Here is a 24,206-nt window from a genome sequence, read left to right on the forward strand (position 1 = left end):
CTTCAGGGATCCAGTGTCCTAACTGGCTTACTACCCTCAATTCCCGCTCTACAGTTAAGTCTAGCCACACAAGGAAACCCAAAGAAGCTCCCTACTGCTTCTGGCCAGCAAATGGAAAGTACTCCCCAAAACACTTGCTCTAACCTTCTAATCCAATCCCTGTACCCCATCTGTTCCTGTAGACTTTCTGCACTCTCCCTCACTTCCTGGGCCTGCCTTCAGTCTAAGGGTGTGGGCTTCGGCTCTCCTTTTCCTACACCCACGGCAGCAGGACTCCTGGGGAGGGACCCACTTTTGCTGACCAGAGCAGCCAGACCAGACCACTTCCAATACCAAGTAAGTCCCAACCCCAGAGCCCCATTCTGGCCTGGAGCCCTAGATAACAAAGAGGCAGAGACTTAGTTTCCGTTAGGTTGTAGGAATTTATTTTAAATAACCTACAGTTGATTAAAAGGGAATTCATGATAAAAATAGAAGATACTTAGAGAGATGTGGGAAATGGACTCTGCACGCACACTAAACTAACAATGCCTCTAAAACTAATGATTATAGCAAAAAATGTTTTCACATTAAAATTCTGCTTTTTATGTGTTCTTTTTTTCCTTTTTTTTTTTTTTTTTAACACAATTACAAAAGAAAAAAATAAAAGTCCTAAAATCTTGATTCTTTTTCTTTCTTTTTTTGGGGGGGGGGGACCAAATACTCATTTTCCTCTAGATTTATTGACCTGTGACACTTTTTATACAATAAAATCTTTCAGGTGAAAGACGGGTTTAAAATGAAAAAGATGGTATCTTTGAAAGGGTACAGAAAATGCTCAGAACAAAGGATGATGGGAAAATGGTTTCAGTCACTGATCATTTCATTATCCTTAGACTCACTCACCCCTCAGCCCTCCCCAACCCCAATCTACACGATCTTTAAGATCAAGAAAAAAAGGTTTAAATATTTTAAAATAATTAAAAAGAAATAAAAATTCACATTTAAAAAGGAACACTCAAGTCAGGAAATATTTTCCCATCATGCTTTTCTGTGAACAGGTGTCTGAACCAAAACACTGCCGATGTCACAACTGCTTCAAGTTTTAATGAAAATTGATTCCCATGACAATAGATATTGACAACTCTTAACAGGTGCGCCGGGTTTTTGTTCTACTTAATTTTAAATTCCTGAAATGGGGGAGAGGGGAGGGAGTTTTAGGAATTCATTTCTATTAAAATATAGAAGTTATTGCAAAACCCTAACTGTAAAAACGCACCAATATAATCGGATTTTGTATACAGTAGCTAAGAGAATCCAAATGTGTCAGTGAAACAGCGAATTTGTCTGGCAGAACTCTGACAAATTCCCATCCACTTGCCCTCTTGAAAATAAAAACAAAATTCAAAACAAATCATACAGCTAGAATTTTGATATCTGAAATATTTTTAAATAAGTTGTCCATAGGACAACTGGCTCAGCTCTCCCTTATAATATCTTCGGGTTTATCTTTTCTCAAAGATGTTGGTTTGTTAAGACTTGCTGCCTCTCTCCCTCAGGTGTGAGGGCAAGCGAGGCTCACAGTTTATCCATCTTCTCCAAACCACACTGTTCCTTTTCACAGAATTGCTCCTCGAGACTGGCTAGAACTCATAGTCCTCGTCAGCCATGTCAATAGCCCAGGCAAACTTCTCCCGCTGGGTTTTGTTGTAAATTTTCTCAATTGGGACCCCCCACTTCTTGCACCTGCAAACAAGGGAGAAAAAGGGGGGTTTAGTGTCTCTAGGAGCAATAGCCCAAACCTGAGGCCAAGGCTTAGATATGCTGCCTTCTCCTTCACATGCATCTGGTGAGAACGAGAATTCAGGTGGTGTTCAACTCACTTTAACTTTGACAGTGACCTCTAAAGTAGGTGCTACTACAAATGCACAAATGGGAAAGATACAGATAAAAAGATTAAGGCAGAACAATTATGTTCTCATCCAGCTAGTGAGCACAGAGCTGAAAACAACCCAAGCATCTGGCTTAAGTCCATAGTGCTTTGCAAACTAACCAATCCCCTGGCATCAAACAGGGCAGAAGCAGGGTAGAAAAAGGCTTAGGAGAGTAGGTGCCATAAGGATGATTCTTCTACCTAGGCCAAGAACTCAGCAACTCAATTAATAAGCATCTTCATAAAAGCTATTTATTTGGGGATATTATTTTATGTGTGTGTGCGTGCGCATTGTAGGGGATGAAGTGAGCAAACCATAGAAAATTTATCTGTCTTTGTTAAAAGGTCCCTGTAACTCTTTGTATAGGTTGCTTAGATCTGTGTTCTCATTTTTATTTTTTCTCCTTGTTCCTACCTTTCCTTCTTCACTTGTAAATTATTTTATTAAAACACTAGAGGCCCCGTACATGAAATTTGTGCACAAGTAGGGTCCTTAGGCCTGGCCAACAAGCAGGGCCCATTGGGGCCTTCCAGCTGCCAACAGGGGCCTTCCTTTGTTCCACGCTGCCCCCTGGTGGTCAGCACATGACATAGCAAGCAATCAAACTCCTGAGAGGACACTTTGTATATTTAGCCTTTTATATATATGGGATTTTGTTGAAGTGAGGGGTCCTTTATATTTTTCCTTCAATACAGGTGAGGAGTTTCTATTCTATTTTTAAAAAATATATTTTATTGATTTTTTTATAGAGAGGGAGAGGGATAGTTAGAAACACCGATGAGAGAGAATCATCAATCAGCTGCCTCTTGCACACCCCCTTCTGGGGATATGCCTGCAACCAAGGTACATGCCTTTGATTGGAATCAAACCTGGGACCTCGCAGTCCGCAGGCTGATGCTCTATCCACTGAGCCAAACCGATTTCGGCAAGGAGTTTCTATTCTTATCTAGGATGGGGACTGCACTTGCCTTTTAAAAACATATGTAAACACACTCAAAGGCAGTGTAACAGCACTGACCACTGAAGTCCATCCAAAACGTTCTGATGCTTTCACAGCATGCACAGACTGGCAGAGGTTTCCCAGAGCACTGGAAGTGCACGGTTCTCTCATAATCCCGCCACCCTTCTCAAGCCAGTAGCAAAGTGCTCAATGCTTACCAAGCCACTGAGATCCTTGGGTCCAGATAATTGAGTTTGGAGGTTCCCAAAGCAATCTGTTTATTCTCCTCTCGGTCTGTGGCCTGAACTTCAAGCTTCATCAACTGTTCCTCCAGTCTCTGCACAGCCTTCTTCTTTGACTCTACCACCCTGGGAGAATGGATGTCATCAAGAACCAGGCCTGGCCTCTGGCAAGAACACTGCAACCCCACCCTGCCACTTAGGGGGCAGTAAAAGCAGAAAAGTGCCAAGTACAGAGATTTCCAAAAGACATCATTCTGAAACCCTAGAAAAGCTAGAGCCCAGAAACCTGGTCGATATTACACCTGCTTTTCTCTCAACCAACCCCCCGTTTTGCACACCACCAGGCACATACTTCTTGGTCTTTGTATCCTTCATGACCTTGGCATCAGCTTTAGCACTTTTCAGGTCTCTTCGGGCATCTGCTAGCTGTTCCTTCTTGGCATCAATCTGGGTGGGGGAAGAATAATCAGTTTTAGAAATACAAGATTCCCAGAGAGAAGAAAAGAACTATCACAGAAGATGAAACCTAGATGTCTCCAAGAAATGAGTATCTTATAAGCAGAGATCCAGGGCTCCACTAGTCCCAATGTTCGGGAAGAGAACCCGCTGGGACTAGGAATGTGGGTGCTAATCTTTTAGAGATGAATGTGGTCACAGACATCTGACAAGAGGGCTACAGACAAGCTATTTAGCCAATAGAACCTGAGCCAGGCCATAGCCTTCATTCCAAGAATGCTGCAGCTGAGACAGGATCCTTGCATTGACTGAACCCACTTCATTTCTTAGGTTCTGCCAGCTCTCTGGGGAGCTGTCAGCTTCTAGAGAAAAAAGGGTGTGTGAAGAGAATATCCAAGGTACTAAAAAATGGCAACTCAAAGGTCAGCTAGTTCATTCCAAACCGATACATGGCATGCCCTGCCTTTGGCAACACCATGGAACTAGACCCCAAACCTGTGAACTCTCATTGCTGAGTGCAGGCACCCCAGACCTGCTCACCTTGCTTACCTGGGAGGTCAAGGGGACCTCTGCAGAGTAAATGCATGCCTGATTCAAACACACTGGGCTGTTGCTCTCAGCCTAGAATTGCCTATTAGATGCACACACAGCCCCAGATTGGAAACAGAGGCTACTATTGTGAGACAATCATTAAATGCGTTTTACTATGAATGGCTTACTTCCAACATTTATGTTGTCCCAAGGCAAACTGACGGAACTGGTTCTATACACAAAAGCATCACAGACACCATTAGCCAGATTCTTCTTAGGCTAAAAATGCAACACACTACAATCTTTTAACCATTTCTGTGAATGCTAAGTTGGCAGACTAAGTCAAATTCTCTCAAAGCATCAAAGACTCCATTGATTCATTTGGCAAAGGGGCGTGTGTTTGCTTTGGGGCACACAGGAGAGGGTTCCTGGGCTTGGAGGGCTCGTCTGGCAGGCAGCCTGGACTGCCCAAGCAGTGGTTCCAGAGTGAGGTCAACAAAAGACCTCCTCATCCTCCAGAGAGGGGTCTCCTGAATTAGGTAAACAACACCTGAATATTTATGCTTTTATTTCTGGCTCAGAACATGAGGAGAGTAAATGAGACCAGGTAACAGCTATTTAACAGAGTGGCAAGAAACGGGAGCTGCTAGGAAGGGTGGTCTGTAGGGTTCTTTGCCTGCCAACCATATGGTCCAAGGATTTGAGAGCTCTGTGGATACATTCATTTACTGTGGATATATGCATCCCTTCAGGGAAGCTAGATAGCACCATAGCTGTGCATATCTTTGGACCCAGATGCACTATTCATGGTTATTTATCTTGAAGATATTTCAACAGAACAAAATTTCATAATGGGCCTGAAAATATGTATGTGGTCTCACTCTACAGCAGTTTTTAAACTCCAGTTGTCCAAGTACAGAATTCTGTGAGCATGGATGGAAAAATATCACATTTGTAATTTCAACAACCTCTAGTTGAAATTCATCATTTCTCCTCCAATTATGTGGGCAAGAAACTAGTGATGTGATACAAGTAGTACCTATGATTTTTTATCAGCAATAGATAGTACAGGTATTTTCATATCAATAATTATTGCAGATCTCTTCAAGTATCATTTATATACATTACTACCTTGAATTTACAGGTTATTAAAACCACCTTACGATTTTAATAAGGAAGCACATTTATTACTATATCAGACTTTACAATGTATTTGGTAAGTATATCTCATGATAGTTGGTTTCCTTTATAACCCTATGTCTGTTAGCAATGAAAATTCTCACTGTGGGTTAGTACATGAGAATGGATCAGGTCTATAGCCACTGCTTACACAAAAATGCTCATCGTCAAATGTGCAGTGTGTCTTGTGGCTTAAAAGCTCAGTACCAGGCAGAGTCGGAGGAAGGAGAAAGGCACATAGGAGAGGAATAGTATCTATTTTGCATGTCAGTTTCTCCTTAACATTCAAAAGATGCTTGAAGAAGAGCTACATAAAATAGGATTCCTGTGGAATGTGCAAAAATAAAAATAGTTGTGCTAGGGGGGAAATTAACTATCATTGTTTCCTCTTTTAAATTTTTTAAAAAATATATATTTTATTGATTTTTTACAGAGAGGAAGGGAGAGAGAGCGAGCAAGAAACATTGATGAGAGAGAAACATTGACCAGCTGCCTCTTGCACACCCCCTACCGGGAATGTGCTGGCAACCAACGTACATGCTCCTGACCAGAATCGAACCTGGGACGTTTCAGTCCGCAGACCGATGCTCTACCACTGAGCCAAACCGGTTTTGACATCATCTTTTAAATTTGATGCAATCTAATTTGGAAATAATTGTATTTCTGGGCCGTGGCAAGGAACTGTGAAGACTTTATTATCCTCGTGTATAATAAAGACAACAATTAGCAATATTTCAAAGAGGGTACATCAACCTAAGCTTTTCAAAATGGGAAGTGGCCGGTGCAGAACTTGTGCGCACAGAATGAACACCTCCTGAACAGCCGGGACCGGGCACTCGGTGTCTTCCTCAGAGACAACTACTCTCAGAGTTCCATTTGGTTAGCTCTAGTGTGGACCTTTCTTCCAGAATGACCCAGAACTGCCTTCTGATATCTCAGCCTGGAAGGCTGAATTAAAAATGCCTTTCGTTTTCAGAATATCAACTCATGGCAGACACAGTTGTCTTCATTTTGCTATCCTACCATCCAGATCCAAAATACCTTAGATTGCAAGTTCATCATGGACTTCTCAAAAGTTTTTGGTGGTGCCCTCTGATGGTTACAAAGAATTGCAACAGCTCGGTTGGCACGATTATAAGATAGGATCTTCGCTGGGATGTTCTCATCCGCTGTACAGAAAGAAACGTGACGGTAAAAAAGAGTGAATTTGTACAACCAGAAAGAATACACATGTGCCTTCCCAATGTTCCATCCTCATGATTTTACTGGCTCTCATGTCACTCCAATGATCAAGTTTCCCCAAGCCACCAATCAGTTCAAAGTCAGAGGTCTACACATTCATCTGCTTGCTGCAGTGCCTGTCTCCCCTAACCTACATACCCAATTAACCTGAAGAAAATAGGGGACTTGGGACAGAAAGAAGCCAAGATAGAGAAGACACGGGGACCATAAATTTTACATTTTAAAACCCCAAGGCAATATGTTTTTTTCAAGACAATAAAAAGTGTTAGCCAAGGAGTTTTCTTACTTATGTCATTCTTTATCCTGCCCTAAAATACTGACCTTCTATATATCCATCTTTGGCTTTTCTGGCTCATATTCTAAAACCACTGAACCTATTTATAGAGGACAGTAGGAATTTAGCAGTGACTGGGCTCCAGGAAAAAAGCTTGCAGATTGCGGTGAAACCTTCTGCAGTTGGTTTTTAGAATTCAACCTACTCATAAGGGAAAAAATTGACAGAAACCTCAAGGAAAGGATTTGCTCTGATATTATTTTAGTAACCATGACAACCTACTCTCCAATTTAACAGAACATACAGCACTATGTCTTTTCTCTGTGAGCTTTAAAATAACATACGTATAAAACAGAAAGTTCAGGCATTTTCAGAGCAGATAGAAAGTCCCTATCAGCATTCCATAATTTGAAACTAGAAGCTGGGGTAGGAATGGGGGGAAATGGCACTGGTCTTATGTTTATACAGACTAAGCCTTAGCTCTCTATTGAAGGGATGAAGGGAAAAGTTTCCTGACACAATATTAAGAGAAAACATGGAACAGACCTAGGACTTAGTGGATCAAGGGCACTGGGCATCACCAGCAGGGTGTGGGCCCTTGATGGCCAAGCAGTACTTACGGGCTGTGAGTTCTTTTAGCTGCTGCTGTAGCGTAATGGAGGCATTGTAGGTACGGAACACCTTGGCAGTCAAGCCCTCCATGAGGTCCTGAAGATGCTTATTTAAAATAGCAGTCTGGATGAGATAAAGCAACAAGGATGTTGGAATTTATGGTAAAAGCCACACAACCCCACCCCTTCTGGCAAGCTCGAGGACACTGATGCCAGTGCATTACGACCAAGTTTACTGCTCTGCCAGACGGAAGGTAGGAAAAGCGGAAGAGAATTTGGAACGTAGGGCTCATGATACCGCCATAAGATGTACTTCAATCTTAAGCAGGCCCATAAAACAAACGTGTCCTTCCTTGTTAACCTCTTCCCTGGTAAGAGGAGGAGGACAGGTCTGGGGTCTCCAGAGGTGGCTGGCATCCAGCCAAGGGAAGGCTTGCAGGAATCAGAGGAGGATAAAGGCAGGGTTTGTTTACCCTTGTTTTAGGGCTTTGGCCCTGGACTCACTGTGTGCCCCGAGGAAGGAAGAGCATAGAGGATGCCACAGGGTAAGCTGAGGGGAGAGCCCAAGTCACCCAGGCAAACTTCCTTTAAGAGCGTGTGGGCTCTGGCTGAGCCCCCCTTCAACCCAGGGCACTGTGTCCACTCACATTGAGTCTATCAAAAAGGTCATCCTCAGGCTGTTTGTTCTCCATAAATAATTGTAAGTTCTTAAAAACCTACAAGAAAGAATTATTATTTTTAAGACCTTTACTTTGGAAACAATTGTAACTTTCAAAAATACCCACAAAGTACTAGGGGCAGCACATTCTTTACCCAAACTCATTTACCATTTGTGCAGTGTGCATGTCTGCTTGCTCTTTCTCTCTACGTGAGTGTGCGCACTAATTAATCTTCTCTGAACAACCTGTGGATACTTCACAGGATAGAGATTCACAGTATTTATCAGCTTCACAAATTTACAGCGATACCTTTTTATCTAACCTGTTCATACTTCAATTTTGTCAGCTGACCTATTGATATTCTCACCCTGCAACCCCCATCCCCAGTGTGGGATCCAATCTAAGCTCAGGATTTGCATTTAACTGCCAGGTCCCTGTAGATTTATTTCATCTGGAGCATTTCGACAGCCAGTAAAGCCCACATACTGATGAAACCTCAGCCTGCAGGGCTGGACTACTAGGATCCTACACTCTGTAGGTCTCTGGTTAAAGCCCAATATGGGGGGAGGGGAGGGGCACTGAGCTGCAATACCTCTTCAGCTACAGGCTTAGAGATCTAAGGACCAAAAGGCTACCTTTTCACTCAATCAGGACCTGGGAGAAGTTAAGCCAAGCAACAAATGACAAATGTGCAACATGACCAAGGGAAGGAAATGTGGTTACATCATTAAAATGACATCGTGGGTTCAATCTTATGCTGAGTTTGTTGTGAGGGCCAACCTCTACAGCATACTCTGTTGAATACTGCCATGGGAGATGGCCCTCATTCCCAGGAATTGGGGGTGAGAGTACGGACACCAAACAATACCTCTCCCCTCTCTTTCAAGTGTTTTTCTAGTGCCCAGCAAAGCACAGAGCACACAAAAGCACTCAACAAAGGCTTGTTGAATGGATGGATGAATGAATAAAGAATAGGCCACATTAACTTACTCGTTTCTCAACAGGGACTTTGTTGTAGTATCTGATCGAGTCCTTCCCAAGGAAATCAAACTCGACCACATATTCCTGGCCATCCAACTCCGGGTGCAGGTTGATATGCTCCACACGGAGCGAGCAGCAACCCACGGTGTCTGCTGTTTCTCCCTCCTCTTTCTCATTACCTGCTCTCAGAGCAAGCTGTCCCAGAAGGAGAGAGTGAGAGAAAATATAAAGATTAGCATGAATGAAGAAACTTGAATCTCACAGGATCTCTAGAAAACCAAAATCAGAATTCTTTCAATTCTCTTTGGGGGTAGAGCATTAGTCTGCAAGGCCTGGGGAATTCTGGATTCTGCAGTTGCTTCTTCCTCTATAAAGTGAAGTATGAAGAGTCATGGGATATTAAACTTCCCTATAAATCCAACCTCTTTACACGGTCTTCTCAACTGGGAATGGAGGAAAGAACTTTTTTTTTTAAGCAGCAACTAAGGGAATGTTTCTCGTCTTGGCAATCAGACACAAAAAGTAAGTTTCTTAATTTTGCTTAATTTTTGAAACAATTCAGAATTTGTGCTCAAATACTATATGAAATACAAAACTTGTGGGGGAAAACATGGAATTTTTTCTTCTAAAGAATACTGATCTCCAGAACAGTCTCTCAATGTGATATATTAGCAGAACTTTTAACCAATTTTAAGGGTTATAATCTTATATTTTTAACAAGAAACAGAAAAATATCAGAATTCATTGCTCTTAAGACAGCAAAGGCATTGCTTTGTGCAACTTTTGTTTCAGTTACACAAACACAAATATAATTGTGTTGGGATGTGATGTCAATTATAATATTTTTGGTGGCTCATAGAAAGAGTTTGAGAATATCACAGCATTTCCAGCATATTCAGGTTCAGGCAAACTCTCCTCTCAGGTAGACTGTTCAGACAGCACCAGATGTGGACTCTTTCTCCAGTTCTACCCTCCCTATTGGACCAGAGACTGAATGAGCAGGACCCGGGTGCTGGCTTGTCACCACCTCTCCAGTACTTAGCATGGGGCCCAGAGGAGTAAATGCTCCTTGCCTCTTTGTTAAGCTGAACACATCAGGCAATGTGACAGGCAGACGCTCTCACCTTGTCGATGAAGTACAGGGCAACAGCTCTCTGTCTGACTTTCATCTCTTTGGACTTCCAGTCTTCTCGATACTGGTTCCGGATCTTGTCCACACATTTCTTCAGCCTCCTAGCGGTCTCGTATTTCTGCCAGTCTTTCTCACCCTGCAAAGACCCAACCCCAAAGGTGGATTGCTTAGGGATGGTGAGTAAAGATAGACTACATACCCAAGTTCAGAGCTTTGCACCAAAGAGAAGAAACTTGAGCTTTTAAGCAAGGGAGAAAAACAGAGTACTGAAGAGAAAATTTCAGGCCTCTAATCCCGTTTCACTATCCAGCTCAACTGACTCCTAATTACTAAGAAACTAAGAAAGCCCCTGGCTTCCACTTTTTAAAATATTTACATTCTTGGGAAAAGCCCACATGGCATGTCCCCAAACTGACTTCTGTCAACACAAAGGGTATAAATACCCCCATCACAGCGTTACTGTGACCCAACAGCAGTTTCCACTGGAACTGAATTTCATTAAATTCAAGACAGCCATTTAGTTTGATGGAAGAGACTGTCAAGGAAGCAGAACCAAAGATTACAACATGTAATTATGAAGGAACACAATGATTTCTAGGAATAGCCATAATTACGCACCATTTCCTAACTTCTGCGTTTAAAAATATTCTTGATTAGACTGAGGGAAATAATGTTACTGGGAAGTCTTTTTGTAAACATTAGAGCTTTTTGTGGAAGTTTAAAAGTTGAATTCTAAAGCAAATTAAAGACTTTTAAAAGGTATGAAAAGGCTGAAATCTTCCATCAACAGTGATGGAAGATTTCTGCTAGCAAGGACTAATAGTATCAAGTGAGAAAGGTAAAGAGGAAAAAAATATTCAAGAAATTTAAGAGCATCAGAAGTATTACCAGGCCTACAACATACTATATGACATGAATGCAGGGATGGAATTTCAGAACCCAAGAATATGCTCTTAATTCCCCCACCCCACACCAAAGAGTAGCAGTAATTTTACCCACATATGCCTGCTTCCTGCCTATGACACATGGTCTTTCAGATGTAAGAACTGTGGTCAAGGTAACTGGCCCGAGCACACGGGAGAATGAGGAACATGGAACAAGAAATGTCTTCTACTTCTCCTAAAAAGCACTCAGCAATGGAAGAAGCTCACTCAAGTATGCTAAGGAGTTTTCAGCACCCTCCCACACTGAGTGTGGACTAGCTATATATATTTGTTTAGCAATAAAACAAGAGGTTTAGTAACTATATATTGTTGTGGGTGGATAATTTAGTCATTGGTAATACAGAAGAAATATCTAAGTTCTATTTTCAAACAATGGAAAGCTGAAAACTTCTCACAGGTTTTTCTCAGTACATTTTGGCATTAAGAGTAAGAACAGGTGTGACATAAGCTGCCCTTGTGTACAAGTCAGTAATACGTCTCCATGACATAGCACAGAAGATTAGACCCGGAGGCTTGTCTGCAACAACAAAGTCTCCAGCACAGGACGGGGCTTCTCTCCACATACTCTAAAAGGCACAGAGGCCTACCACAGCCTGACTCTGACTCTTCCAGATCCTGTAGAACTTATTTCCTCAGTCCCTAGTCATGCCGCTGACACAAGGTTTAGAAAACCCAACAAATAATTCATTCACAGAGGCTACCATGAGCCCAACTTTTCCTCATATGTTGGTTGGGCTCCTGGTACAGGGAATCCAAGATCCTCTCAAATAAGGACCCAGCAAAGCCACCTTGTCTAGGTCTGGCAGGGGAAGGCTGGCCTCCAGGAAGTATGTTTACACTTGCTGCCTTCAGTGTCCCTGAGCAGAATCCAGAGTAAAAGGCACTTGAGAAAGTTTTCTCAGAATACTTGTAAAAAATAAAGTATCTATTTTGGTCATCCAAATAGATAAAAGTCAAGGTTTTTATCAAAATCATCTCAGGAAAATAAGGTGTCCACTCTAGAGGGCTGCCTTTGGCCCCTTGTCCTCTTCCCCGACTCAGTCACCCTCTGTAATGGACAAGTATCCACTGCCCAGCTGGTGTGCTCAGTGGCTGAACACTGACCTATGAGCCATGAGGTCACAGTTCGATTCCTTGTCAGTGCACAGGCATAGGTTGCAGGTTCAATCCCATCTGAGGCATACAGGAGGCAACCTATCAATGAGTCTCTTTCATCATTGATGTTTCCCTCCTTCCCTCCCTCCCTCCCTCCCTCCTTCTCCCTTCCTCTCTGAAATCAACCCTATCCTATATAATAAAAGGCTAATATGTAAATTGACCAAATGGCAGGATGACCGGTTGCTATGATGTGCACTGACCACCAGGGGGCAGATGCTCAATGCAGGAGATGCCCCCTGGTCAGTGTGCTCCAACAGCGGGAGCACTCAGCCTCTCCTGCCTCTGCGCAGATGCCAGACCATCAGTCGGACATCCCCTGAAGGCTCCAGGACTGTAAGAGGACACAGGCTGGGCTGAAGGACATCGCCCCCCCCACCCCCGAATTTCGTGCACTGGGCCTCTTGTTAAAATATATTTTTTAAAAGAGAGAGACTGCCTCTCTTGCTGGCTGTGCAGTTAAAAAGTACTGTCAAACTCAGACCTCAAAAAGTCCTCACTGTTTAGCTGCTGAGTGAGAAGTAGCCAACGAGATTGATAGAAAGCTGAATGAATTCGTATTTCGTTTTCCCTCAACAAATACCACTTGCCAAGTCTTTAACCATCTTCTTAACTCTTAGGATCCCAACCCAGCTGAGTCAGCCACTGGATATAAGGATCTAGGCAGGACCTACATCTGGGTGTCTTCTAGGTTCACTGCCATAACCATCATCAAGAAACCAGCACAAATCTCTGCCCTTGAAGTACTGCCATCACTTGTTTTAGGTCATCACCATTTCTTGCCTGAAATACTAGAGTCTCCCTACTTGTTTGCATCTAATCCATAGAGCAGCAGTCAGAAGGATCCATTATGTTACAGGTTTCTAACACACAAACCTTCTTTAAAACCCAGTGGCCTCTTACTGAATTTAGGATAATATAAAAAACCTTCAGGAAATGTCTGAAGATTTGGCCTCTCTAGTGGCCCCTGAATTTCCTTCATAAAGCTGTGCCTGACTTTTTAACTGCTCTATTTATCTAAAGCATTTAATATTTGCCTTCTACTAGTATAACTGAATTCTTACTGAATTTGCCCATCAGACCACAGGTTCTTTGAGGGCTAAAGCCGCTGTTAGCCACCTGTGTGATATCTCAGAAGGGAATACAATACATTTCTTTATACAAGTTCACTTTTGCTCACCATGAAGTTCTCTTTCTGATTCTCTACTTACTAAAAACTAGAAAAAGTGACATTTTCTAAATGAAGAAAACATAAATGGGTAATTTTCATTAGAACACCGGACTATGAGCTAGAAAAAGTGCAGTTCAGTCTCACTAAGATACATGGCCTTTTGAGCTGTGGCCTTACAATTAAACATTTAATGACCTATAAATATAAACCAAGATTAAGGTCTTTAGTACCAGTCCCCTGCATGTAAACAGTCGCAGTCTACATGGAACTAATCCCTTGACCATTTTCTTATGGAGCTCATCTTTCTTTCAGGCTGCTGATCACATTTCCATAGTATATCTAAGGAAGTAAGTTCGTGGGACTCTCCCAAGCAGGGTATTCCTGGCTGGCTAACAAGAACTGACTGCCTTTCCCAGTTTTCCCCTTTCAATTACAGCATGAGGATGTTTAGCAGTTGTTGACGTGTTTTCATATGCATTATTCCACTTATCCTGGTGGAACCTACTCACCTGAAACCTTGGCAAGTCAGAGTATGTAAGATTTTACAACTTTTATCTGGTTTCAGAGCAATTATATTCCCTTCTTCAGTGGCAAGAAAGGTGAGGAAAAGAAAAGGAACTATAGAAGCCAATACATTCTGAACTCTGGCTAGCAGACAATATGAAGGCAGCTACCTTGTTTGCTCATACCATTCCTAGCACCATGCAATACTGTGTCAGGCACATACTGGGATTTCAGCAAATATTTGTGAATAAATGAGCAAGATTACAAAGCGATGCAAAAATGGATACCCCTTAGGGAGGTCTCTGGATAATGCCAACCTTGAAAGTACTTGCCTTCTTTTTGTGGGGAGGATTTTTAATTTGTCAAAGTGACTCTAAAAGTCTAAAAACATTACATTTCAACAAAAAGAGACTGCCCACTAACTGGGGCAGCTCTGAACCACCCCTTACCTTAATTCTTGAACTGGGGTTCAACATGATGTATTTAATGGAACCCTGGATGTTCTCTGTCCAAGAGACCAGCCAAGTAACCTTATTATCATGTCGGACTTCTTTCCATTTATGTCCTGGAGGAGGAGAAGGAACCTTGGCATCTCTGTGGAAATAACAAAACAGGAGGGCAGTGAAGTGAGGACACGTGAGGAACAATTTCACCTTTCTTGACCTAATGGAGATTAATTTGCTGAGCATATTGGTCCAAGTTTCTTCCTCACCAATCAATACATGAAACACACTTGGAGATGTACACGTGAAAATACTGAGCTGCCCTCATCAGTTCTCTAATGTGGGAAATATTCCCAACGACTAAGAACAAAGGAAGCCCCCACTTCGTTTCTGACCCAAAGGATGAACCGGCTCACTTGCTACAGTTGATGATTATGTCCTCAGGCATGACCCGTCTCTTCAGCATGCCCATCTTGGGGTGGTTGCCACGGCCACGGAAAAGCCCAGGCGGTTCTATCTTGAAGTTGGCAATTCTCTCTCTGTGGTTATCCATAATACAAAAACCATATTCTTTTAGTATTTTTTCATTCTCCTCTTTGATTTTCTGGAAGACAGCAAGAAAATACTCAAAATGGGTTCAAATGGCTGTTCTCTACTTAGATATTCTTATCTCTCGTGTGAGAACAGGTCAAAGTAACATCTAAAAACTATTAATACAAAGAAATGAATTCAAGTTCGAAAAAACCTCTAATAAAATTTTCAAACTTAAATACAATAAAATTTCCCTAAAGATTTACCTATAAGGATTAATTTAACTTAAATTTTGTCATCTTTAAGAATATAAGTTTGTAAATATACTAGAGGCCAGATTCATGAAACTCATGCAAGAATAGGCCTTCCTTCCCCTGGCTGCAGCACCAGCTTCCCTCTGGCACCCAGGACTGGCGCTTCCCTCTGGCCACTGGCCGGCACTCACAGCGCCAGCTTTGTCAGGAAGGTTGTTCAGAAGGGCGTCTGGTCTAATTAACATATTACTCTTTGATGTATATAGATTACCTTGGTAGTTTTTTGTTGTTAATTCTCGCAGGAGGATATTTTTACATTGATTTTTAGAGTGAACAGGAGGGGGAGAGAGGCACATCAATTGGCTGCCTCTGGCATACACCCCAACCAGGACTGGCATGGAGCCTGCAACTGAGGTATATGCCCATGACCAGAATCGAACCTGTGACCCTTCAGTCCACAGGCCAACACTCTATCCACTGAGCAAAACTGGCTAGGGCACCTTGGTAGTTTTAAATGTAACTTTAAAAATTAACACCAGCCCTAGCTGGTTTGGCTCAGTGGACAGAGCATTTGTCTGTGGACTGGAAGGTCTCCAGTTCAATTCCAGTCAAGGGCACATGCTTGGGTTTGGGCTTGATCCCCAGTAGGAAGCGTGCAGGAGGCTGCCAATCAATAATTCTCCCTCATCCTTTATGTTTCTTTCCCCCCCCCCCCTCTTGCCCCTGAAATCAATAAAAATATATTTAAAATAAAAATTAACACCGTTTTGCTGAGCATTATCAATATGGATGGACAAGAGCCTTTCTGACAGGGCCTCATAGGCAGCACCTCCGTGTTCTCTCACAGATTCCAGAGGCATTCAGTTGAATAGCATTTCACATGGATTTTCAAGCTCAAATAAGTCTGTCGGAGATTCTTTCCTAGATATTAGTTACAGACATTGTGACCCTTGCTCCAAAAAGGCAAGGGACAGATTTGAAGGCCTGTAGCCATCTGTTGCCTCGTCAGTCCTATGACACTTAGCAATTCAATTTAACCAAGTCCCATTTCCCTATGGGTGGGTTCAGACTCAGAACTTACTGGCAGCAAGTGTCTTTGGCAGGGGCTCTGACGAGGTGATACTTACAAAACCTCCCTATCTTTGGATCAATATCCTAAGAACAAAACACCAGAGGTTTTTAAGTTTAAAAACACCACTGAAGTGCATCATAAACCAAATTTCACTTATCTGGAATATTGGGGAGAAGACTAAGCTGACATAAAAAAGACTAATGCAGTTATTCTTATAGTAACTCATTTTCATACTAAAGGTCAAATAGGCACCATCAAACAATGAGTTACAGAAATATAGCTTTGGCCAGGTAGCTTAGTTGGTTAGAGCACCATCCCAATACGCCAAGGTTGCAGGTTTGCTCTCTCGTCAGGGCACATACAAGAAGCAACCAACGAATGCATGAATAAGTGGAACAACAAATTGATGTGTGTGTGTGTGTTTTCTTTCTCTCTCCTTTCCCTCCTCTCTCTCTTGAAATCAATCATTAAATAAAAATTTTTAAAATAACATAAAATACAATGGCCTAAATTTTAGAAGCATGCCAAATTTTTAAAACACTGAATCTCTAAGGGCTTTGAAGTGCAAAGAATTTCTTAAAATCCTTAACTTCAGGACCTTCACGTTGAAACAAATGAAACTCCAGCTTGCACTCCTTTAGATCAGGAGTTGGTAAACTTTTTCTGGATAGGAAATATTTTAGGTTTGAGAGCCATAAGGATTCTGTTGCCAACTGCTCAACTCGGCCACATGAATGCAGCCACAGATAATGTGTAAATGAATAGATGTGGCTGTGTTCCAATAAACTTGTTTACAAAAACAGGCAGCCTATCGTTTGCCTACTGATGCTCTAGAAGAAAATGACATCCCAGCTGGATACTGAAAAGATCCTTCAGGAAAAAGGCTGGTCAAGACTGGAAGATGCATATAAATGAGCCTGGCTAGATTCCAGTGTAAAGTAGACCAGAGAAGAGGGAGGTATATGGCCAGTAGTATTTGATTTGTTATAGCTCTCTAACATACAGGAGTCACTGTGAGTAAGACAGATCTGTCAATCCTTAAGAACTATATTGTTGAAGGTCAGCAGCATCAGGGTTTTTATACTGAGCCATCAAACTAAGTGCTTATTCACAATCTTCAGTCTATACAAAACCCTGAAGAAAATCTATTTCTCTAGGTTGAGAATCCTAAATCTTTAGTACAGAGCCATGTGAGATTACTCAAGCCAAAGCTGTCCTATAAGAACCAAGAAGAAAAATGGATGAAACAATCCCTATTCCAAACTCCTCAGAAACTTAAGAAATAGTACCAGTTTCTCTTCCTTGCTCATCTGTTTCCGAGCTTCTGACTGGGCTTTGAAATACTGGTTCATATGGGTAAAATCACATTTGCTTAGGTTGGTGATAATATTCTTCTCTTCATTATTCATTTCCTAGTCAAAAGAAAAGAGGGATATAGAAGAAGGTAAATACTCTAGTAAGCCCTCAGATTTCCCTGCAATTATAGCAAAGCATCATTTCTTCAGTCAAAGGTATCTGGATAAGTAGTCAATCTAAATTAGTGAGATTTGAAATATATATATAATTTTATTATTTCCTTTTATTATAAAACTAGAGGCCCAGTGCATGGGTTAGTGCACACTGAAAAAGTTAATTAGGTCTGGCAGGGCGGGACTGGGTGAAAAGGGCCTGATACACCCTGGAGGCAACCTCCCAGGGTCCCTCCCTGGCCAGCTGCACCTGGGGTGGTGCCAGAGCTTGAAGGGCGCCTGCAGAATGAGCAGGGTCCCTCAGCCTGGCCTGCGGAGATCAGGCCAAAACTGGCCATCTGACGTCCCCAAAGGGGTCCAGGAGTGCAAGAGGGCACTCTGCAAAGTTGCTGTTGCTCCTTAGCTCATGCATTGAGCGTCTGCCCCCTGATGGTCATTGCGCATCACAGCTACTAGCCAGTCACTTAGGCATATATATATATAAAATCTGACATTAAAATGTTTAAAATCAGTTATCATTAAAATGTTTAAAATCAGTTATCATTAAAAAAGGTAATTCTTATGTAGCATCTTGGACTCCTTGGCACATTGCCACAATCCTTTCTAGGCATATGAATACCAGTTGGAAAAATAGAAATAAAGAACTATTCCCATACCCAGCCTCTTTTAGAAACATTATCTCCCTTTATTCACTTATTAAACCTTATTTCCAGAGCTATTCAGAATGTAAACTTCAGCTTGGCCTCTGCCTACATTATCCAAATTGAGAATAAGATTGTTTAAAATCACCTAGGCAGATACATGGGTTTAAAAGCAGAAAGCACCTAAAGCAAATAAGAGGGACAGGGGAATCACATTAATATCTCTCTGCAACAGCAGACAGAGTGCAGGTGTCTGAAACAAATTCTCCCTTGCACAGCGGGATCTGAGGTTTCTATTTGGCCACATGACAGTGGGGAGGAAAGAAAAGTAAGCATTCTTGTTGGACAGAAATCTTATACAATATAGTGAATGAGTAGAAATAAATAACCTTTAACATAATTCATAAACTCAAATTTTATATCCCAGGATTTGCTGTAAAATTATGGTTTCTTACTTTTGATCTTTCTTACTATTAGTTGATCAATATTTTTGCAAGATGCTAGGATATTAATACATGAGCTACAATACCTTTCTCCAGTCTTTAAAGAAATTTTTCCTAAATATTTCCTTAGTAGTATATTCATGGTCGAGCATTTTTGCAAAGAACGTAGCTACTTCTTCTGCTTTGGGGCTCAGCTTCATGATTTTACCTAGAAAAAAAAAGTGGTTCCAAAAAATAAGGTATAATATTCATGTTCTGAGTATAAACACTAAGCTCTGGAGAAATCTACTTTAATAAGGATTTACCTTCCCAAGATATCTAGAGGTCTGGTGCACGCGATAACAATAACAATAAATATAATATTCTGACTTATATCTACTTGTATAGATGTTCCTTCTCTTTAGCAGATATTTACCTGGGTCATTTTCTGGAGACTATGTCAGTCAGTAAATTGTTCCCAGGGATGACCTGGGGGAGGCCCAGTCACTCTTCCTTTTCTTTTCAGCAAGCAGGGTCCTTTATACCTCTTCAATGATTTTTAAAAACGAAATCCTCAAGGGACACCTGCCAGTGCTAAGCTAAGCAGCTTCTGTTCAAGAGGGGGAGGAAAGGATAGGGCAGGGAGCAGAAGAAAGGAATTGTGGAGAAAAGAAATAGGCTACTTTATTCTTTAAAGTTAGGCGGGTGGAATATGAATAAAGAAATATGTCCATAGCAGGCAAGCCCAGATAATCTCTATGAAAAGTCTAAGACAGACCTTCCTCTACAATGTTGCTATTCAAAGTGTGGCTCACAGACCAACAGCATCAGCATCAAGCAGAAGTTTGTTAGAAATACAGAATTTTGGCTCCACACCAGACCTGCTGAATTAGTAAATGCATTTTAATAAGACCCAAGTGGCTTGTGTGCACAGCGGAGTTTGAGATGCATTGCCCTGGAACAGGCATTATGAGGTTGCCTCTTCAGGGTATCAGGACTCAGTGAGGATACAAGGGATGACTGGGTCCTCAGCAGAGTGCCCACGTTTAATAAAAGCCCTTCTAAAGGAATCCAGATGTTATACAACGTAGAGTAAATCTGAATGGGTTCTTGGGGTTTTGTGGACCTCAAGTAGTTAATAAAAGTACTCAGGAATTTAATCTACTTTTTAAATAGTGTACTTTAAACAGTACTCTTAGGGTCCATTTCCATTTTTTCCTTAAAAACCCAAATTTACAAGACCATCCATGGCATAATTTGGCTATACTTAAAATCAATTGGGTTAAATACCATACCACTACATTACTTCTTACATAGGTACTAATAATTCATTAGGGATTTTCACATTTATTATAGAAAACTAACTTAACTAGAAATCCAGTTATTTCAAAACTCAGAAGACATCTCATCTCACGATGATTGGCAGGTCAGTGTCCCTGATTGTAGGGATGCAAGAAATCATAGCACAAAATTGAAACTGCCATGGTAGACGGAAAGAACCTTCTTGGAATCAATAACTTAAAAGGCCAACAGGTGGCGCTGCTTCCCCATCAACCTCCCAAGCTCCAGCCTTTGGAAGAGAGACTGAGGGCAACAAATAGACTGACTTTCAAGGGTTTCCTGCACTTCTTCACAACTCCCCCATTCCCATCTGAACCAGACTTGCCAGTAAAGTTGTAACATGCTTCCAATATAAAGGAAAACATTAAGTCACTAAGAATAAAACAAATGGCAAGGAAAAATGTAAATTGTTCTCTCAGGTCTGTTTGGTATAAACTAAACAAACAGCAGTATTTTGTTAAATGGAGACTGAACAATTTTATTGATTTCTATCTCAATAGAGAAAGCAATTTTGACACCTCCAGTTTTAGATGAGCTGTCAAAAGATGAAATGACTGCTTCCAGCAGCAGGTGGTGGAGGATGACTAGAAGGTTCCTGGCAATGACAGTGCTTTGTGGAAGAGGCTGAGCTTCAGGAAGAAGAGTCAGCTGAAAACCGGAGGTTCTTAGAGGCAATTCACTGCTTCAGCCAGCCTATGTTCCACCTCCCTGGCAGGCTAAAAGAATCTGAGAATTCTCTTCCCTAGAGAGTACAGAATCAATTTGGACTAGCAAGAGAACTGTGACTTCTTGGCTTACTGCAGTAGGAGATTACATAATCAAAGGAAAGAATTCCAGAGAAAGACCAATTGAGAAAATACTACAGCCCTGGAATTGGAGCTCCTATGACACAGAACTAAGCAAGAATTGGGGAAGGGACCATGGCGACAAGTGATGACTATTCCAGCCCTGGCTTCCCGTACTGAGAAAAGAAACCCAAAGACTAGGGAATCGAGCTTTCCCTCAAATCACTGTGAATCTCAAAGTGAGGCTTTACCAGTTGGCCTTTCTAAAGCCCTTGGTAAACCCAGACTGGGCTACAGATTAACTGTACTTTTATGACTGTCTTTTTCAAGGTTGTTGACTCTCTTTTCTTTGGAATTTTGGCATTCAGTCCCACTTAAGAATCTCCAGAAATGACTGGTAGGTGTCTGTAGCAGAACACTATGCCTTTGCTATATGTGCATTCTAGTCTGATATGCTGCTCTGAAAAAATGCCCTGCCTAGTTCTTATAGAATCCTTAGAATGTGAGGGCTAACAGAACTTTGTCCTGTGCTCTCTGATATACACAGGACAGAATGTTTATTTGATGTAAACATTTGTCACTGAGGCTATGAGGTCCAGTAGACTGCAAACACCATGCGATCGAGGAATAGTCAATACTGGCCACTGCTGAATCTCGGTATCTGATCACAGACACATTGAAGAAACATGGTTTTTAAAAACAAATTCCAGTTTGCCAAGTTACTTACTTTCAAGACCCAGCCTTTCAATATAAACTACTCCCTTGACCCGTAAGCATCCATGGCCCTGAGGCCACGGCTAGTAGATAGAGAAGCATAAGAACTTTGAGTGTTCACTACCGATGCTTTCAGTTCTTCTGCTGAGTGTTTCTCAAAGTTTGGTCAGCAGACCAACTGGTTCAGAAGCACTCAATACCACTTCACACCTATTAAATGGCCCAGATCCATGTGGGGTCAAGCACATAAGGGTTTGAAAAATAATGCTTTAGCCACTTTTGGATAGAAATCTTGGAATGAGGGAAATCAATTGAACATTATTATCTGCATACTGCTACATTGCCAATAGGAGAGTCAAAGACTACTCTCAAATTCTTCAAACGAAGGATAGAAATACCTATGAGAGTCAACGGACACTTCTAAGGGTTCTATGACAACTAGGCAGGGCATTTTTTCAAAGCACGACATCAGATAGCAAAGGCATAGTGTTCTGCTACAGACACCTACCAGGCCTACAACTAGAGATTGATGACAGACTAATTCTCAACCAAATATTAGTACTATTTCTAGTGATGCACAGCTTGTCAAGTTTGCATTATATTGCTAAAATAAAACACTATTATTCAAGTAAGGCTTTTCTAATAACTTCTGCAGAGTGGCTCCTTAGAAATAAAGTTCAGATAAAAGAACTCAGACTGTGGGCCCAGTGCGGTGAGTTATGTAGAGAATAAAACAAAATGAAATAAACAAAAGGATATAGAGCACAGGGTCCTTCCTCACTTTCTATTCCTAAATAGAATCAGAGTCTTTTCTTGTCCAAGAATTAGATAACCTTAGAACAACTCACCATCATAGTAAAACTTGACACTCTCTGGAAGAGGCTCATATGGTGGAGCAAATACAGGACCTTTATGTTCTAGAAATTTCCACTTGATGCCCTCAGGATAACGCTCTTCTTCCCACCTTTAGAAGACAAGGTACAACCTCATTTAGTGACCACTTAATCTATTGTAGAGATTATCACCTATTAAAAAAAAGTTTATCTCCTCAACTGACTGGTGCTTTGGAATGACTCAGAGCCCTATATTCAAGGCCTGGATCAAAATAACCAGTCTTTCACTTTGAAAAACCCAATACAACAAATAAGATGAAATGGAGAAAATACATTTCAACAGTTCAAAGACATTGTATACAAGAGGTCATCAATCAAGAAGCTTGGCAACAAGTGGGGATATGGAAATAGAACCGTTGTTTTATCACTATGATATGATAGTAACAATGAACTATATAACACTTATGCTGTTGATACATAAGAAAAGGCCTCCTGGAAGTGGAGATGCCAGGTGAAGGTTTAGGGGAAAACAACCCTAAGAGAAAACACATAATGCAACAGAAGACTGGGAAATAATAGTCACTTGGGTTTATACTGAGTTTAAGGTATTGGGATTATCTAGGGCAGTGGTCGCCAACCTTTTGGACCTTGTCTATGGACTACTGGTTGGCAACCGCTGATCTAGAGCTATCTAGCAGACAATGATAAGTGAAATGTAGCTTAGTGGAAACAGCTTTTAAAACCTTTTTATTTTAAAAATGATCAAACATGGGGGGGGATGGAGAATATATAGAACACCACATACCATAACCTATATATAATAATATTATACTAAAATTTTCATTATTTTTTAAAATCTATTTTATTGATTCTTTACAGAGAGGAAGGGAGAGAGATAGAGAGCTAGAAACATCGATGAGAGAGAAACATCGACCAGCTGTCTCCTGCACACCCCCCACAGGGGATGTGCCCACAACCAATGTACATGCCCTTGACCGGAATCGAATCTGGGACTTTTCATTCCGCAGATGAACACTCTACCACTGAGCCAAACCAGTTTCGGCAAAATTTTCATTATTTTGCTGAACTCTTTCCAAGTAAGTTGCAGCTATACCACCTCACCCCTAAATATTTCAGCAAACATCTCTATAAAAGTAAGGATGTTCCCGTATTTAGCTATAAAAACGATTACCACATGTAACAAAATTAATAATTCCCGAATAGCATTCTATTATCTGGATCATATTACAAATTTCCCAATTAAATCCAAAATATATTTTATAAACTTGAATCTAATTAAGGACCATGTACTGCAAGTGGTTGTTTATGTCTCCAAGTCTTTCCTTCTCGAGAATTAGACAGACCTCACACTATCATTTTGTTTTCTTTAAGAGTCACTCAGTTGTATTACAGAGACTATTTTAAAACTTCATTTTTAAAAAAACATATTTTATTGATTTTTTAAAAATATATATATTTTTTATTGATTTTTGTACAGAGAGGAAGGGAGAGAGATAGAGAGCTAGAAACATCGATGAGAGAGAGTCATCGATCAGCTGCCTCTTGCACAACCCCTACTGGGGATATGCCCGCAACCGAGGTACATGCCCTTGAACGGTATCGAACCCAGGTCCCTTCAGTCCCCAAGCCGACGCTCTATCCATTGAACCAAACCGGTTTTGGCTATTTTATTGATTTTTTTACAGAGTTAGAAACATCGATGAAAGAGAAACATCGATCAGCTGCCTTCTGATCGATGTGCCCTAC

The 24,206-nt window shown here is 41.3% G+C and overlaps 1 protein-coding gene across 3 annotated transcripts in view; it reads right to left on the reverse strand.

The window, feature by feature from the left end:
* Positions 1–692: 692 nt before the first annotated feature.
* TOP1 (DNA topoisomerase I) overlaps positions 693–24,206 on the reverse strand; it is a 75,806-nt gene continuing 52,292 nt past the window's right edge. Inside the window, exons 9-21 of one of the 3 annotated variants that reach the window (XM_036419137.2) lie at positions 22,455–22,570; positions 18,874–18,995; positions 17,524–17,646; positions 14,794–14,981; positions 14,384–14,528; positions 10,153–10,296; positions 9,038–9,223; positions 8,036–8,104; positions 7,398–7,512; positions 6,303–6,430; positions 3,448–3,542; positions 3,072–3,221; positions 693–1,725 (exon numbers count right to left, since the gene is read on the reverse strand). In XM_036419137.2, coding sequence (XP_036275030.1) covers positions 1,623–1,725; positions 3,072–3,221; positions 3,448–3,542; positions 6,303–6,430; positions 7,398–7,512; positions 8,036–8,104; positions 9,038–9,223; positions 10,153–10,296; positions 14,384–14,528; positions 14,794–14,981; positions 17,524–17,646; positions 18,874–18,995; positions 22,455–22,570 — 1,684 coding nt within the window. In that variant the 3' untranslated portion in view covers positions 693–1,622. Of the gene's footprint in view, positions 1,726–3,071; positions 3,222–3,447; positions 3,543–6,302; positions 6,431–7,397; positions 7,513–8,035; positions 8,105–9,037; positions 9,224–10,152; positions 10,297–14,383; positions 14,529–14,793; positions 14,982–17,523; positions 17,647–18,873; positions 18,996–19,202; positions 19,581–22,454; positions 22,571–24,206 lie in introns of those variants that run through there. The other 2 variants (XM_036419139.2, XM_036419138.2) reach the window with 2 other exon arrangements.

The sequence above is a fragment of the Pipistrellus kuhlii genome, unplaced genomic scaffold (genome assembly GCF_014108245.1).
Source record: "Pipistrellus kuhlii isolate mPipKuh1 unplaced genomic scaffold, mPipKuh1.p scaffold_m20_p_6, whole genome shotgun sequence".
In the NCBI taxonomy this organism is placed as follows: domain Eukaryota; kingdom Metazoa; phylum Chordata; class Mammalia; order Chiroptera; family Vespertilionidae; genus Pipistrellus; species Pipistrellus kuhlii.